This window comes from Chelonoidis abingdonii, chromosome 3 (assembly GCF_003597395.2).
Source record: "Chelonoidis abingdonii isolate Lonesome George chromosome 3, CheloAbing_2.0, whole genome shotgun sequence".
Taxonomy (NCBI): domain Eukaryota; kingdom Metazoa; phylum Chordata; order Testudines; family Testudinidae; genus Chelonoidis; species Chelonoidis abingdonii.
The window spans coordinates 60247965-60262485 of record NC_133771.1 but is presented as its reverse complement, the minus strand read 5'-3'; the positions used below and the strand labels follow the sequence as shown (position 1 = coordinate 60262485).

The following is a 14521-nucleotide window of genomic DNA, read 5'->3' as shown; positions in this document are numbered from 1 at the left end:
GATGAGACAAAACCACCCTTGGGCAAATACTTTTCACAAAACAATCACACCATATCTGACATCTCAGTTCTTGTCCTCAAAGGAAACCTGCGTAACACCTTTAAAAGACAAGCCTGGGAGCTTAAATTCGTAATCTTGTTAGACACTAAAAATCATGGACTTAGTAAAGACACTGGATTTATAGTTCATTACAATAATCTATAACTCACTAACCCGCTTTTGTCCTATGACTTCAGAGGAGTTAACTGCTCACTTCACCTTGAATGGTCTCTTATAATGTTAACTACTTATGCTAAACAATCTGTTCCATCTTGTATTTTGCTGTGACTGTCATAAATAGATAGCTAAGGGTTAATGTTTCTTTTACCTGTAAAGGGTAAACAAAGGGATCCAAACACCTGACCAGAGGACCAATCAGGAAACTGGATTTTTCAAAGCTCAGGGAGGGAATTTTTGGGGTGTGTGTCCTTTGTCTGTGTCTCTAGTGCTCTCTCGGCTCTGAGAGAGGATCTCTCTACCTTCAGGTTTTCTAATCTTCTGTTTCCAAGTTGTGAGTACAAAGGTAGAAAAACAATAAGCTTATATTGTTTTGTTTGTTTTACATGTGTGTAGTTGCTGGAATGTTTTAAATGTATTCTTTTTGAATAAGGCTGTTTATTATGTTTTCTTTTAAGCAATTGACCTGTATATTGTTCATCTTGATACAGAGACCATTTTTATGTCTTTTCCTTTCTTTTTATATAAGCTTTCTTTTTAAGACCTGTTGGATTTTTTCCTAGTGGGGGCTCAGGGGGATTGAGCCTGCAGCTCACCAGGGAATTTGTGGGAGGGAAAAGAAGGAGGGGGAAGGTAAATTGTCCTCTCTGTTTTGTAATTCCAGGAGTTTAAGTACAGTAATCTTCCAGGGTAACCTAGGAGGGAAGCCTGGAGGAAGTAAAGAGGAGACAAGGGGAGGGGGGTTATTTCCCTTTGTGGTGAGACTCAGGGCATCTGAGTCTTGGGGTCTCCCAGGGAAGGTTTTGGGGAGACCAGAATGAGCCAAACACTGGAATTTTTGGCTGGTGGCAGCGCTATCAAATCTAAGCTGGTAATTAAGCTTAGAGGAATTTATGCTAGTACCTCACATTTGAACTCTAAGGTTCAGACTGAGGAATTATACTATGACAGTGACACTCTGAGTATGTTTCCCAGACCTGAAGAAGAACTCTGTGCAAGTTCAAAAGCTTGTCTCTTTCACCACCAAAAACTGGTCCAGTTAAAGATATTATTTCATCCATCTTGTCTCTCTAATATCCTGGGACCAATAAGGCCATAGCAAACAGTCATTCCTCATGTCTCTTTCATCCTTTAAACAAAAATGTAGACATTTAAATGATTATAATTAGGTTTCAGAGTTAACATACATTTGCAACAGATACGGTCATTGACACCTTTCTTAGACCTGTCACTTCAGCCTTCCTGCAAAATCAGATAGTTATCCCTGCATTATTACATTTGCTTTATATTTTTAGGGTTATGGCCACAACCATAAAGGTTAAAAAGTTATATTTTCTTACAAATTGGAGTTTAGATTCTGAAGCACAAGCTATAGCCACTAGGGAAAAGTACCAACTAGCAGAACTGCTGCAAGCTGGCCAGATTTGATCTGTTATATGCAGTATTTGTAGATAGACAGTTAATACACAAAGCATCGTTTACTGGCATATAATGTTATCTAATATTGTTAAGTGTGTGATATAAATACATTTGTTGTTGTGCTACAGAATGTTTCTCCTTACTCCATTTACTATGGTGTCAGAAATAGATTTGTGGATCGCCATTTGGGGTCTGATCCTGACACTCCCATTGCACTACTCTGAAGGTCAGGGTTTTAGTCACTTCAGCAATGGCTATGAGCAACATTCCATTCTCTGCAGCAATGCAAATGAATGGAAACATTTGTGGAAAGTGGAGCTTCTTCTGACATTGTGATCAATTATGAAGTACTTGTAAGTCTGGATTAAAAACAAGACTTGGCAATCAGATTGGCCACATTGAACATACCAATGGGCCAGGCCTATATTTTAACTTGCCATTAACAAATAAAGGCTGGCAAGATATAACAGAAATCTAAACCACTTCTGAAAAACACATGCTATCTAAAAGAAATGAGAATGCATCTTTTCTAAATTACAATATGTGATCAAAATGAAACAGCAATTACAGACCAGTAGTAACACAACTGCATCATCTACCCTCATGCTGATATACTCTCTACCCTACACTACTTACCCTTGCTTACAGATTAATTTATTAGAAACAGTCTAGTCTTAGGGACAAATTAAGGATGAAGCCACAGCAGAAAACAAGCAAAATAAATAATAATAATAATCATAGCTACAAAAACTAAAAGCATCAGACAGAGTGGAAGATTTACAATACACACAAGATAGCTTCAAACATCATAGGTTAAACTGAAAAAAACAAAACTGTCTGTAGGCAGAGAACAGCAAAAATGTATTTACTGGGCGGGGGGCCACGGGGGCGGAATAACATGAATGAGGCAAATGTCCACGATCAGAGACAAAGGAGATTAATGTGATTGCTGACACTAAAAATAAAAATCAAAAAATTTGCAAGGTAGTTATAGAAAGATCCTATAATATATACCAATCACATTTTTTCAAATGAGTTTGTCTATACCATCACCCACTGGGTTGGGGCTGTGAGAAAGAGCTGTTTGCACAACTAAACCTGCAAGCCTCTTCACAAATAGTTCATATAGCCAGATATCAGACTGACAATTGTCCTGTCCTTAATGTAATAAGCTTTAACGATTACTCTAATGTCATTCTACACAGACTGCACAAACTCAGGTACAGAAACTCTAAATAACAATGGCACATATGGGACCTTGCAGATAAATGCACACTGGCATGCTCATAATGGGAAATGCCACAAACTGGACTTTAACATAAACTGCCACCAGGCAGGTGCACCTTCGTCCACCAGAATCTAGTGAAAGGTTGGGCATTGCACAGTTGGGGCAATACAACAGTCAGTTGCAAAAGTATACAATAATATACATCCAGCAAAGGAACCAGTGGTGGATCAAAATGTGAAGGTTTTAAATAATTCAACACTCTGCCTGAAGCACTTCACTGGATATCATATCAAAGGGAAACCTGCACAGCAACCAATATATTTGAAGCAATTCTTTTTTTAAAAAAAAAAGAAGCTAAAATGGGACTGACAATTATTTTGAGGTAAGAGCTATTTTACTACTTTGTGGACTCCATTCAGTTGACATAGATGGCTGTGTATATTTGGCATAATCCTGCTCTAAATGAGTGACTAAAACATAAACATTAAATCCTAAAAGTTCTGTAAGGGACGTATGTTATTGTCAATAACTATTTAGCTTGGGGTATGGTAAATATCTTATGAATTTCAACAGAGATTATGATTGTAATCTGATAACCAACTGAGCAGAGCATGTAAATCTCAGAATGAATAAAGGAAGGTTGGAGGGAGGGAGAGGAACAGAGGCCAGTTCTGTCAGCAATTTCATATACTGGACACCACTAATAGCAGAAGGTTTAGCGCCAGTCCCTAAAAACATTTTAGCAATTTTGGACATACCCTGTCTAAAAAGTACACAAAGTGTACAGTATTCCTCAGGGCTGTTGACTATATATCCACTTCCTATCACCTCCTCTCCAAGGTCAATGAACCTCTTGATGTGTTGAAGGCTCAGGGATGCTGCTGGGAATTCTAGCATCAAACTGTTCTCAAAGAGTTTCAAAGGTTAGTGACCAATCATCCAGCCCTAAAATATGATGGGAACGGAATCTGCAACTGAATTACAGGGTGAATATGGATGAAGGGACTCCGGACTGCTAAATGGCCAGCCTGTGGCATTTGACTTTAGGACACCTTTTCTAGCAAAGTAAAATCTATGCTCAAATGTCTAAAGAATGTCTAGCTTTGTTTTTGCATGTACCAAGTTTGACTGATATCATCTGGCATGAGACCACACATGTGGACACAGTACATAATGCTTTGGAAATGATCTTCAATAGTTTCTATTAGTTCCCAAAGGCCTTCAAAGAAAGTAATTAAAATATCACTTAGATAGACAATACAGAAAAGGATCTCTGACATTTATCATGGACTTTCTATTGCAAACCTGCCCTCTGCTCTCTCCACTGGTTTCCCATTGAATACCTTTAAGGTGCTCAAAGATCTGGGCCCAGCATAGGTAAAAGATCACCTAATATTCTGACCCTGGTCCTAATCCCAACAACTCCACTCCTCAGGCACAATAGAACTTTCTACCACAAGGGAAAAACTCATCTGTGCAGGAAACAGAGCTTTCTTGGAGGCCAATCCTAGAGTCGAACAAACTTCCACAGGAGCTAACTACCACTACAAACCTCACCACCTTCCACTTAAAGTGCAAGGTGTACTTCTTCAACTTTGCCTGCTCTAATATAAACACACAACAGTGTGGACTTAAAAGTAACCATACCAAAACAAAATGTGATGCTGCACACACAATTTTTTCCCTAGAGAGAAAATGAGAGTGGGAGAATGAACCACATGGGACAGATGTTAATCACGTCACTTAATACACTACTGGAAGGTGCTGAGATACTATGGTGATGAGACTGCTATAAGAACATACATAGAGTAGAATCAGAATACCAAACTACTGAGATCTCAGCTCATGCCAAAAAGATGTAACCAGGAACTAGAGTGTACAACCAAGCAGATTTCCTTTGAATGGTGGGTAAGTAGATTCTAAAAATAGAGGACCAGACTTTGTCATCCTTACTCACAGTAAGCAGTACCTTAGTCTGCCAGTAGTCCTGTTACCGGCTGAGTAGGTAACTGCTTCACACACTCCAAACAATTCTTTTGTCAGGACTGCCAGCCATGACACTAAACATTTGTGAAAAAGTCCTACAGGGTTTGGGACCTATTTACCTTAAAAAAAATGTCACTCTTCCTCTGCCCTTCACTGCGCCAGCTGAGATCATCTGAGGCACCTTCACTAACAGTTAGTAAGGGACAAATCTTGTTAATCTTGCTCAAGTGAGTAATCTGGTTGGCTATAACTAGACTACTCTCTGGAGTAAGGCAAACAGGGTTTGGCTCTGAATGTGTTTGCTTAAAGTTTATAGCAGGGCATTTTTTAGCAGATGGCCCCCAACTGTGAAGCTTGATCCTTCCAGACCTCAATTTTCCAACCTTTAGACTGTAATGCAAGGCACATCTCCTTGGTTAAGCATATACTTAACTATGACCATAATCAGGGGGTACAGGAAAGGGGTTATTTATGCTGTTTATTGAGGGCAGTAAATTTACTGTCTTTGCATTTAATCTATGTAATGTACTATAGTGATGGGCACATAACAAATAATTTCATAAATAAATTAACCCCCGAACTGACCTTGCAACAACCTAGATGTAGAGTTGTTTATAGCAGGCTTACAAAAATATCCTGTGATGGTAATTACTACTTTGATTAATGAGAAATAGATCCTGTAACACATGATAGCTGCTGCTATCACTGAATGCTCCAAAGCAAGGTTTGCCAAGCATGACATACAAGAGACTGATTATGGAGAATGGACTTAAGTTTCCCTGTTGGGAATCTGCACAGTTAAAACATCAGCAGAATTTGGACTTGTATAACTTTCATCGTACTACAGCTACTCTAGTGATAAAGTAGGAGCAGCTGTAAGGAAACTACTAATGGACTAACAGAGATGCATGAAAAGCATTACTGGACTGGAGAAATACAGCATCGGAAAGCATGGACAGCTGCCCTGCACTGGAAACATCTTATATTACTAGAGACGGGTTTGACATACCAGGATACAGTCCAGACCAGTCACCCCTGCTCTGCAACCCTGAGTGCCTTACAGTGCTTTGCTGAAGTAGCTCCAATCTGGGCCACTCATAAACAGCCTTTCAGAATGCAAGTGACTCCCTGAGTGTCTGTGTGTAACTGACAGCCAGACTTGGGTTACACTCTAGCTCCACCAGCCTGGGTTATACTGGAGGGTGACCCCAACACACCTCTATCTCAGATTCCGTCCCCAGAAACATATGACCTGTACTGCCCAGCCCTCTCCTGGACAGTCCACATATATTAAGTCCATTATTCCTTTAGCAAAATAATATGCCATTTTATTTCTCAAATGGTTGTTCAGACACTTCAATTTAAACACACCGGATTAGATAAAACAGTAAAGCAAGTTAACTACAAAAAGATTTTAAGTGAATAGAAGTAATGAGGCATAAAATCAGAAATGGTTACAAGAAAAATAAAGATAAAACATTTACTATAGTCTAACTTAAACTATATTGGATTCAAGCAAAGTTTCTCACCAGATGCTTCAGCAGATTATTGATCAAACTCTCAGGTCAGAACCCCTTCCCCCAGAGTCCAATGCCTGCTTTCTTTGTCTCTTTGGGTGTGGTGAATGCGATAGGCAGAGAGGGGGGCGTGTCTCTTGGGGTGTTTGTCCCTCCTTTTGATAGTTTCAGTCCCCCTTTGAAATACATTTCCAGCTAAAACCCTGGAGATTAAGAGTCTATGGGAAGGATATTCCCTGCTGTTTTCTTCATCTGTTTGAACTTCCTTTGTCTTCCCTTCCTGCTTGATGCCTCTGTTTAATGCTTAAATGCAAATTAAGCAGAGCACACATCCCTTTGATTAGGACAGCCCTGTTTGCCTTCTGTTGGGGCAGGGCTGTGGAGTTTGGAACATACACCATACCGGGGGTCTTATAACTTCACATACAATGTTGACATACATATTTTAATCAGGACAATACTGACCAGCAAATTATGAGTTTTGAAATGATACCTTACAAGGCGTCCTTTGTATAAAGATTATTACAATGGTGTGTAGAGTGTGAATACGGGAGTATATTCTGTCACAATGGGCTCAAACCAAAACTCTAGGTCAAAACATTCCCAAACAAGGGGCTGAAAACCCAGATTCAAATCTGGACTTTGCAGAAGGTTGGGGCAGTCAGATTCAATGGAAAACTCTACTGCCACAACCATAGTTTCGTAAGAACTACTGAGGAACAACTGTCCTTCAAGGCAGAGCTAGATAGATCACACACTGCAACTCCAGGTTCAGGGGCTGTTAGAGACACTGGTGACTGCTGGGGAGGAAGCTCAGTGGCTAGTGACCCATAGTTGATGCAAAGGATGCCAGAATATAATTATCTTGCCAGTTGCTCAATTCCCTGACTCTGACCATCAGTAGAAAGAAGACACCTTGCAAACTGAGAGACTAGTAAGACAGCCTACAAACTTAAAAACTTTATTGGTAACCAACTAAAAGCTTGAAACTATCACTTCAGCTTTAGAAGGAGCACTATAATGAGAATTCTGTACAGAAGTTTTATGAGAGTATACCCTGTATTTGTAGACGGTCAGCTAATATGAACAGCACACCTACTGACATATACATTAAGTATTGCTTTTGTGTATGCAAGTTCAAGAATTAAATTTTCTCTCTGCTGTATGAAACAATTTACTGAGAGATGGTGGTGACATCATAATAAAGCACATAAGAAAAATTATTAACTAGAACTTCATGATAAGTTTATTAGTGCTGTCTTTTATGCATGGCCTTGATTAATTCTCTACAAAATCTAAAATGGAGCAGTTTTCCAGCTACTTCAGCCTGTAATAAGACCCAGGAAAAGCAGAAGATGGTAATTAACACAGGACAGACTTCTCAGGGTCTGGGAAAGGAAGGAAGATGAGGGACTACTTTGAACACCCTTCCCTGAGTTATCTGATCAATATGGATTGGATGCAGAGTGAAAAGAAACAAGGAGAAAGATTTTGGCTGGAGCAGTCAGCTCTTTGCTGTCTTCTCATGCTACAGGAAGCCCCTTTTCAGTAACCAGCTCATTCTGGTTACAAACACAGTGAGTTGTGGCACACTGCCAGCAACTACAGACATACTTCAGCTGATTTGGGAAATCAGGACAAACACCAAACCAAAGTGAGAGCTGATCGAGATAGCTTGTATGTTTGCTACTGGTACATCAATCGGACCATTAATACTTTACTGGTATCTCTGGTAGAAGGAGCATTGCAGGATTTAAAGGATAAATAACGTCCTTACAAAATTATCCATTGATCAGATGGTAGCTTCTCTAGGTAGGAGAGGCTGGTAATTCATGGGACTAGGCACACTGGAAGGCAAAAAATGAAGGAAAACTGGCAGGAACTCAAGAAATTTGGGAAATTTTACAAGGCAGATCTCTGAGTTTGGCCATAAGTTTAGGTGATTAATTTCCTGTTCCTCACTCCATGTATCGAGTGATATATGTGGCTATGGTTACTCTGTGATGGAACACATAATTTTCATGCTTCAAACACAGAAGCAAATGACCACAAACACTGGAGACAGATTCTAAGAGCAGTGATGACTAGACCAATAATTAAAATACCCCAGTATCAGAGCGGCTTTATAGTCATGTGTTTCTGTAAGATGTCCTTGAAAGTTCTTTAACAATAATAATAGTGTCCTCTTCCTGGGCAGTTCTACCTTCTTCTCTCTCCTAATTTTCAATCTGTACCAAAAGGAACATGTCCCTTCCTTTGCTCTTTCCAGACCTGGGTGACCTCATCGGCTGTATGGCTTCAGCTATCATCTTTATACTCACGAGTCATAAATCCATCCCTCTAGTTTGTCTCTGAAGCTGTATAGATGTCCCAGCTGTATAGATGTCCCAGCTCCACCTAAAACAGAACCCCAAGTCCTCCTCTCCCCATCACAGTGGATAACTATAAGAGATGCGCAAATAATTGATTTTTCAATCACCAAGCTAAAGAGTTGTTCTCACACTCTGTCTTTGGCCATATGAATTTTTGTGTGTTTATTCAAATTAGAACAGCTGCAACAGGAGAGACTAGCCTTTACCCTGGTGGTTAGGGCACTGCCTTGAGGGGTGGAGGCTGAGTTCAAGTCTCTGCTCTAATATGTACTCAAAGTGAAGAGACTCAGAGAGACTGAGTGCAACCCCTACAGAATACCCTATAGGCTAGTCATGGACAAGATCTATTGTGCTAGGTGCTGCACATACACAGATTTGTTCCTATTGACTTTTCATGAAAATTATTTAATTTTGCAATGGCTCATATTTTTTTGTTTTGTGGCAGTGCAACATCCTAGGGTAAATGTGTCCTAGATATGCCCATATCTTGAATATTGCATGCAGATCTGGTCGCCCCATCTCAAAAAAGATATACTGGAATTGAAAAAGGTACAGAAAAGGGCAACAAAAATTATCAGTGGTATGGAACAGTTTCCATACCTCTACAGCACAACATGGCAACATTCATTTGCAGTACTGAAATTCCAGCTTCAAATTGATATGCTTAGTACATAGGTCGGTGCTTGTGTGCTCTGTGGATGAGATATGCTGGTCAAGTAGTAATTAGGTAAAATAAGGGACAGCAGGCAGCTTTCAATCTAACACAAAATGCACAGCCAGGATGAATAGCACAATTCTATTTCCCATTTCCTCTGAGACAGCAAGTAGGGTGCAAAGCTGGCCAACATGTACTGATGTATCTTTTCTTACCAAGGAGCACACAGAGTTGTTTGTAAACTAACTTGTCAGACTTACTGACATCATAGGCTTATTATTGTAAGTATTGGTCTTACCCACTGATAGGTCATTAGTGAAAACTGAAAAAAACAAAGGCTCTCTGAACTTGACCTTTTTGTAATCTGAACATTTATTTCCATCTCTTAGGCCACTGACCTAAGTAATTGTGTTTGACTGCAAAAGTAGTTAGATCTGCTGAGGATATACGGGCAAATTAAATTAAGGGCAAACAGACAATGGCTGTAAAGATATCACTATTACATTGAAATGGGAAGTAGAATGAATAATCTGTAAATAAGGATTGAATAACAAAATGCCAAATCTGGCCATGGGATTTTAGAGGAACTCTGCATTGACTTCAATGGGGAGTTCAGCTTATAAAGCTGTATGAATCAACACAATTAGTAGACCTATTTAAAAAAAATAGAAAAGAATTCTAGTTTTCAAATGATCCAAAAAGTAAAAGTAAAATAACCCATAAAGGAAAATTGCTAAGTATTTAGAGTAATACTGTCAAATAATTTAGGTCCAATATTGAGAGTCCCCCCAGGAAAAACATTTTACAAATGCTAACAAATAGAAAGGTATTCATTACATTTTTTTCCATTAGTTCATTTTTTAAATGCTGCAGCATGAGGTATGAAGCACAGAAATACTACAGACCATGAGAAAAAGCAGAGACAGGAACAAATGGGGCCAGTCTAATAGTTAGAAACAAGTGAAGAGCAAGAAACAACCAGTGAAAACAGTGAAAAGTCTATAACAATTGCTTAAAATTATGGTCTAGCCCCACGCAATGGCGTCTATGTTGTAGTGTTGCTCCTAGAATGGCCCAGAAGGGAGACTGACTGCCAGAGTGTGCTCCCCGATATGCTGGTGTAGATACACTGCTGGGGGTTGGAGTCAAAGCTATATTCACTCCTCACTCCTTCCTGCTCTTTGGCACGCAGGGGGGACACAGCAGCACTGTGGAGCATGCTACCCACCAAGTACTGAAAGCTGCGTTATGGTGCCTGGCTACATGGGGTGCTTTATACCCACTTTGCTCTCTTGGGTTAGTGCCCAGAACGGGCTATGATCTGGCCTTCTTTAATTACCGACAGGTTCATAAGTAATACAGGTTTGGATATATAACTTTGAGCATGACTGTGTCCCTTAACTAACTTCCTTTATGCAAGGAATTAACACCTCCAAAATGAAGTTTGTTAGCAGCAAAGGACTTGCACACAGTAGGAGGAAAGAAAACTGAAGATAAACTGAAGCTGGATTGCACAAATTGTGGTTATCTCCAAAGAGTTCTAGGACAGCAGCAAGTAATCTGGGATGTTACATGTTTCTGTTATTTAAATGTTTGACTTATTTTATGGTTAATAAACCACCTGTGCTGAACTGTCTGGTTCTGTTGTCTTGAATTATATACAGTAGAACCTTGATTACTAATACCCATGGGTTTGATTAATCAGGGGACTCATATGGCTGAACGCAGGAGAGCGAATGTCTGAGGGGCTGGCTTCCCCCATGAAGGCTGCCTGGGGAAGGCAGGAGAGAGTGGAGTTTCTACACACAAGTCCCTTCTGTCTCCTCTTCAGCCAGTTGGCCTTGGGGAAACAGGTAACTTCCTCTCCCTACTTTCCTCTTTAGCAAACTGTGCAGTAAACCTCAGGGGACATGTTGTTCCCTAAGGTCACGTTAGATCTGGCTAACCATGGTTTGGATATGGGACTCAAAGTTCTACTGTAATTACTGGAAAAAACAGCCCCTACAATTGATAATTACAGGAATTACCATAAAGTGCTTAATGATGTTTTTATAGATGATACACCTCTGAGTAATGCAAAATGGCAGAAACCCATTGTGACCTTCTCCATACGCTCCCAATCAACCTTTACCTGACACACCCACACTTCTCTTGGTTAGTGTACTTATAAGGAACCTGCAGCATGGCTAATCCTGGTTGTTCTCACATTCTAAACATCACAGCTTCAACAAAAGTGATTCTTTTGGGAAGGTTTTGAGAACACCACCAACTCATATTTCCCTCATTATAGCCCCCTGCAACTGATGGTGAGATTATTTGTTATTTGCATTGGGGCCTTTGGGTGCTACTGCAATTAGGTTGGGGACCCCTGGTGTCTGGTCTTGTACAAACACAGGCAGGTATGTGTCCTGCCCCTAAGAGTTTATAATCTAATTTAAATGAGATGCAACAAGTGAGTGCAAATAGCAACTGGAGAGAACAGGGAGGTCAGAGGATGAGGGTAATAAAGCCAAGATCCTGCTGTTACACAGGTTCACTATTGCACCAACTTGTTGGTTCCAAATCAGACATTTTTAAAAAGAATTACAGTAAAATCAAGTAAATAAACTGAATCTGCTATGATGTGTACAAGAAATCAGCCAACCTGTGATGGCTAGGTTGTAACTTTTGGAATTTACATTGAAATTAATTGGGAAACTCACCTATTACACAGAATGGTTTCCTTGCAAAACGCAATCTTCCTTGCCATCCTCGGTAGCGACAACAGCAGCCAGCTGACCAGATGCGAATGATATATTCGAAACCAAACACAACAATCATGACAAACTCCTGCAAAGAGGAAATAAGAGACATGACTGTTTTAGGCTCTAGAAACAAAATAGCAAGAAATACTTGACAATTATGCCTGATGAATCAATTCATCTAATGCAACTGTATTCCTTTTCCTGAATCAAACCTAACCGGCTCTGTATGGCATCAAAATCTAGGACTTGCACATCCATACAGTAAATACAAACACCTATAAGTTTCCCTATTAAGGGCACAAACCTGGTCTGTGCATCACAAAATATCTTCTAAAGTCAGCTATTTAATGTGAAAGAATTAAGTGTCCAGTCAATGGCAAAACTCTCAGTGACTTTCAAAGTTCCACAATCAGGCCCGAGGTGATTTTACAAGTTACCCAGTCATATACGTATCCAAAACTGGGCTCTTATTTTGAAAGCTTAGTATTCTTGCAGGCATATTCTCATTTTACTCCATGGTAATGATATGCATGTGAAATAATTTAGGCCACACACAGGAATTCAAGAAACGAAGTTTTATTCTGTACCAGTCTGAGATAAACCCCCCATGTGCTCATCTGGTGCAGCATGTGTTAGCAGTATTGTCCTGCTGATTTAGGGCTGGTTCCTGCTCTCATTAAAGTCAGGTAACGGAAGTGACCATAACTGGCCAATGGCATACACAGTTTGTGCCCAGTAAATGCATGTGCAAATTGTGTGTAAGTTTTCCACATACAACTGTGTGTGTAAAACCTTTAAAAATCTGGCCTTTCTTTTTTTACTTTCAAAATAAAATTGTCTTTCAATTGTCTACCCATTTCAAAAGTTTCAGCCTATATTTGCAGCACATATGGCAGGCCAAATTCTGCTTTCAGTTCAACCAGTGAAGTCAGTGGAATTGCAGCAGTTTAACTAAGTAGAATTTGGCCCACTATTTCTTAAAGTGATCTGAATTCAAAGACATTAAAGGCATTCAAAGGCATTACATTCAGGCATGGTACTATGATCTTCATTTAGATTTACTCCCAAAATATCATTGATATGGTATACTGGTTTTAAAATGATTAAATGAGAGTTTGGTTAACTTGAAAAGGAAAGAGAGAGGTACTTAAAGGAACTTATTAAGCAATTTACCAAGAAATGAAGGATGAAAGTTATTTGGCAGGTGAAAACATTTCTCTGTTCAGAATAAAGCTGTTTTATGTCAACCAATTGATTTGTTATCCTTACAGGATGAGGACTAGTATGGTACCAGTAAGCAAGTATTACAAATAAACTAAACAGATGAATATTTGCAGGAAAAAGATTGACTCACCTTTGATTTTCTTCCAGTAAATCATTCATATGTTGTTGTTTTTAGACAGTAAGAGCCTAACACTCCCGAAAGCAAATCAGTTGCACACAGCACCCATGGTTAACTCGGGGACTCATTTACATGAACTAATGGCATAAATAGTTTTGTGGTGTGTAGTAATGCCCACTTAACTTATAATTAATGGCCTTATAGTGATATATTCTGTATTGTGTTTGCCTAGCCTTGTGTACAGCTTTTTCCAAACATGCAATTCCTTCTTAAATTGATGTGTCAGCTTGATTTAAATTTATTACACGTAGTAAACTGTACTTACAAGCCCCTTGGAAGCTTCCCTTTTCACCTTTGTAAATCCTTGTATTTAAATTAATAAATCACATACAAACCTAAGATGAGAGCACCTTAATCATAACACAGTAACAGAAAAGGCCTAACACTAATTTGTTTAAAAAAATCCAAAGAACAATTAATATGATAGGTTAGTGGAGTTTTTAATTACACTATTTCAGCAAGCATTAAGGTACTTCTATGGACAGAATTACTGCACAGTACTCCAGAGTATTTATGTTTCTTATTCATTTTCTTGCTTAATCAATTCATTAACTATATTGCAAAATACTTCCTTTTTGTAGTAATTCCCAATAGTGGTTTAGTATGTGGCACATTTCCTGTAGGTCAATTCCCTGTAGGCCAAGACTGAAAAAAGGAAATACAATCTGGTTGGAAAAATTAGAGAAATGGCATTTTAGTTATTTAGCTACCATTTTTATGTTGTAAATGGCCAAATCTGGCTTACATGTGGTCAGATGAGGTTTCCGACTTTTTGTGTGTTCATGGAAGGGATAACATGGTTACTCACCTTTGTAACCGTTGTTCTTCGAGATGTGTTGCTCATATCCATTCCAGTAGGTGTACGCGCCGCGCGTGCACGTTCGTCGGAGAACTTTTACCCTAGCAACTCCAGTGGGCCGGCAGGTCGCCCCCTAGAGTGGCGCCGCCATGGCGGGTGATATATACCCCTGCCGGCCCGCCC

At 39.5% G+C, this 14521-nt stretch overlaps 1 protein-coding gene and 1 pseudogene across 1 annotated transcript in view; one reads left to right on the top strand and one right to left on the bottom strand.

The window, feature by feature from the left end:
* The window catches only part of KCNQ5 (potassium voltage-gated channel subfamily Q member 5), a 539982-nt gene that overhangs the window by 100600 nt on the left and 424861 nt on the right, over positions 1-14521 (bottom strand). The window contains exon 3 of the mRNA XM_075063805.1: positions 12096-12222. Coding sequence (XP_074919906.1) covers positions 12096-12222 — 127 coding nt within the window. The remainder of the gene's footprint in view (positions 1-12095; positions 12223-14521) is intronic.
* Positions 5585-8382, top strand: LOC116815594 (mpv17-like protein 2 pseudogene; annotated as a pseudogene).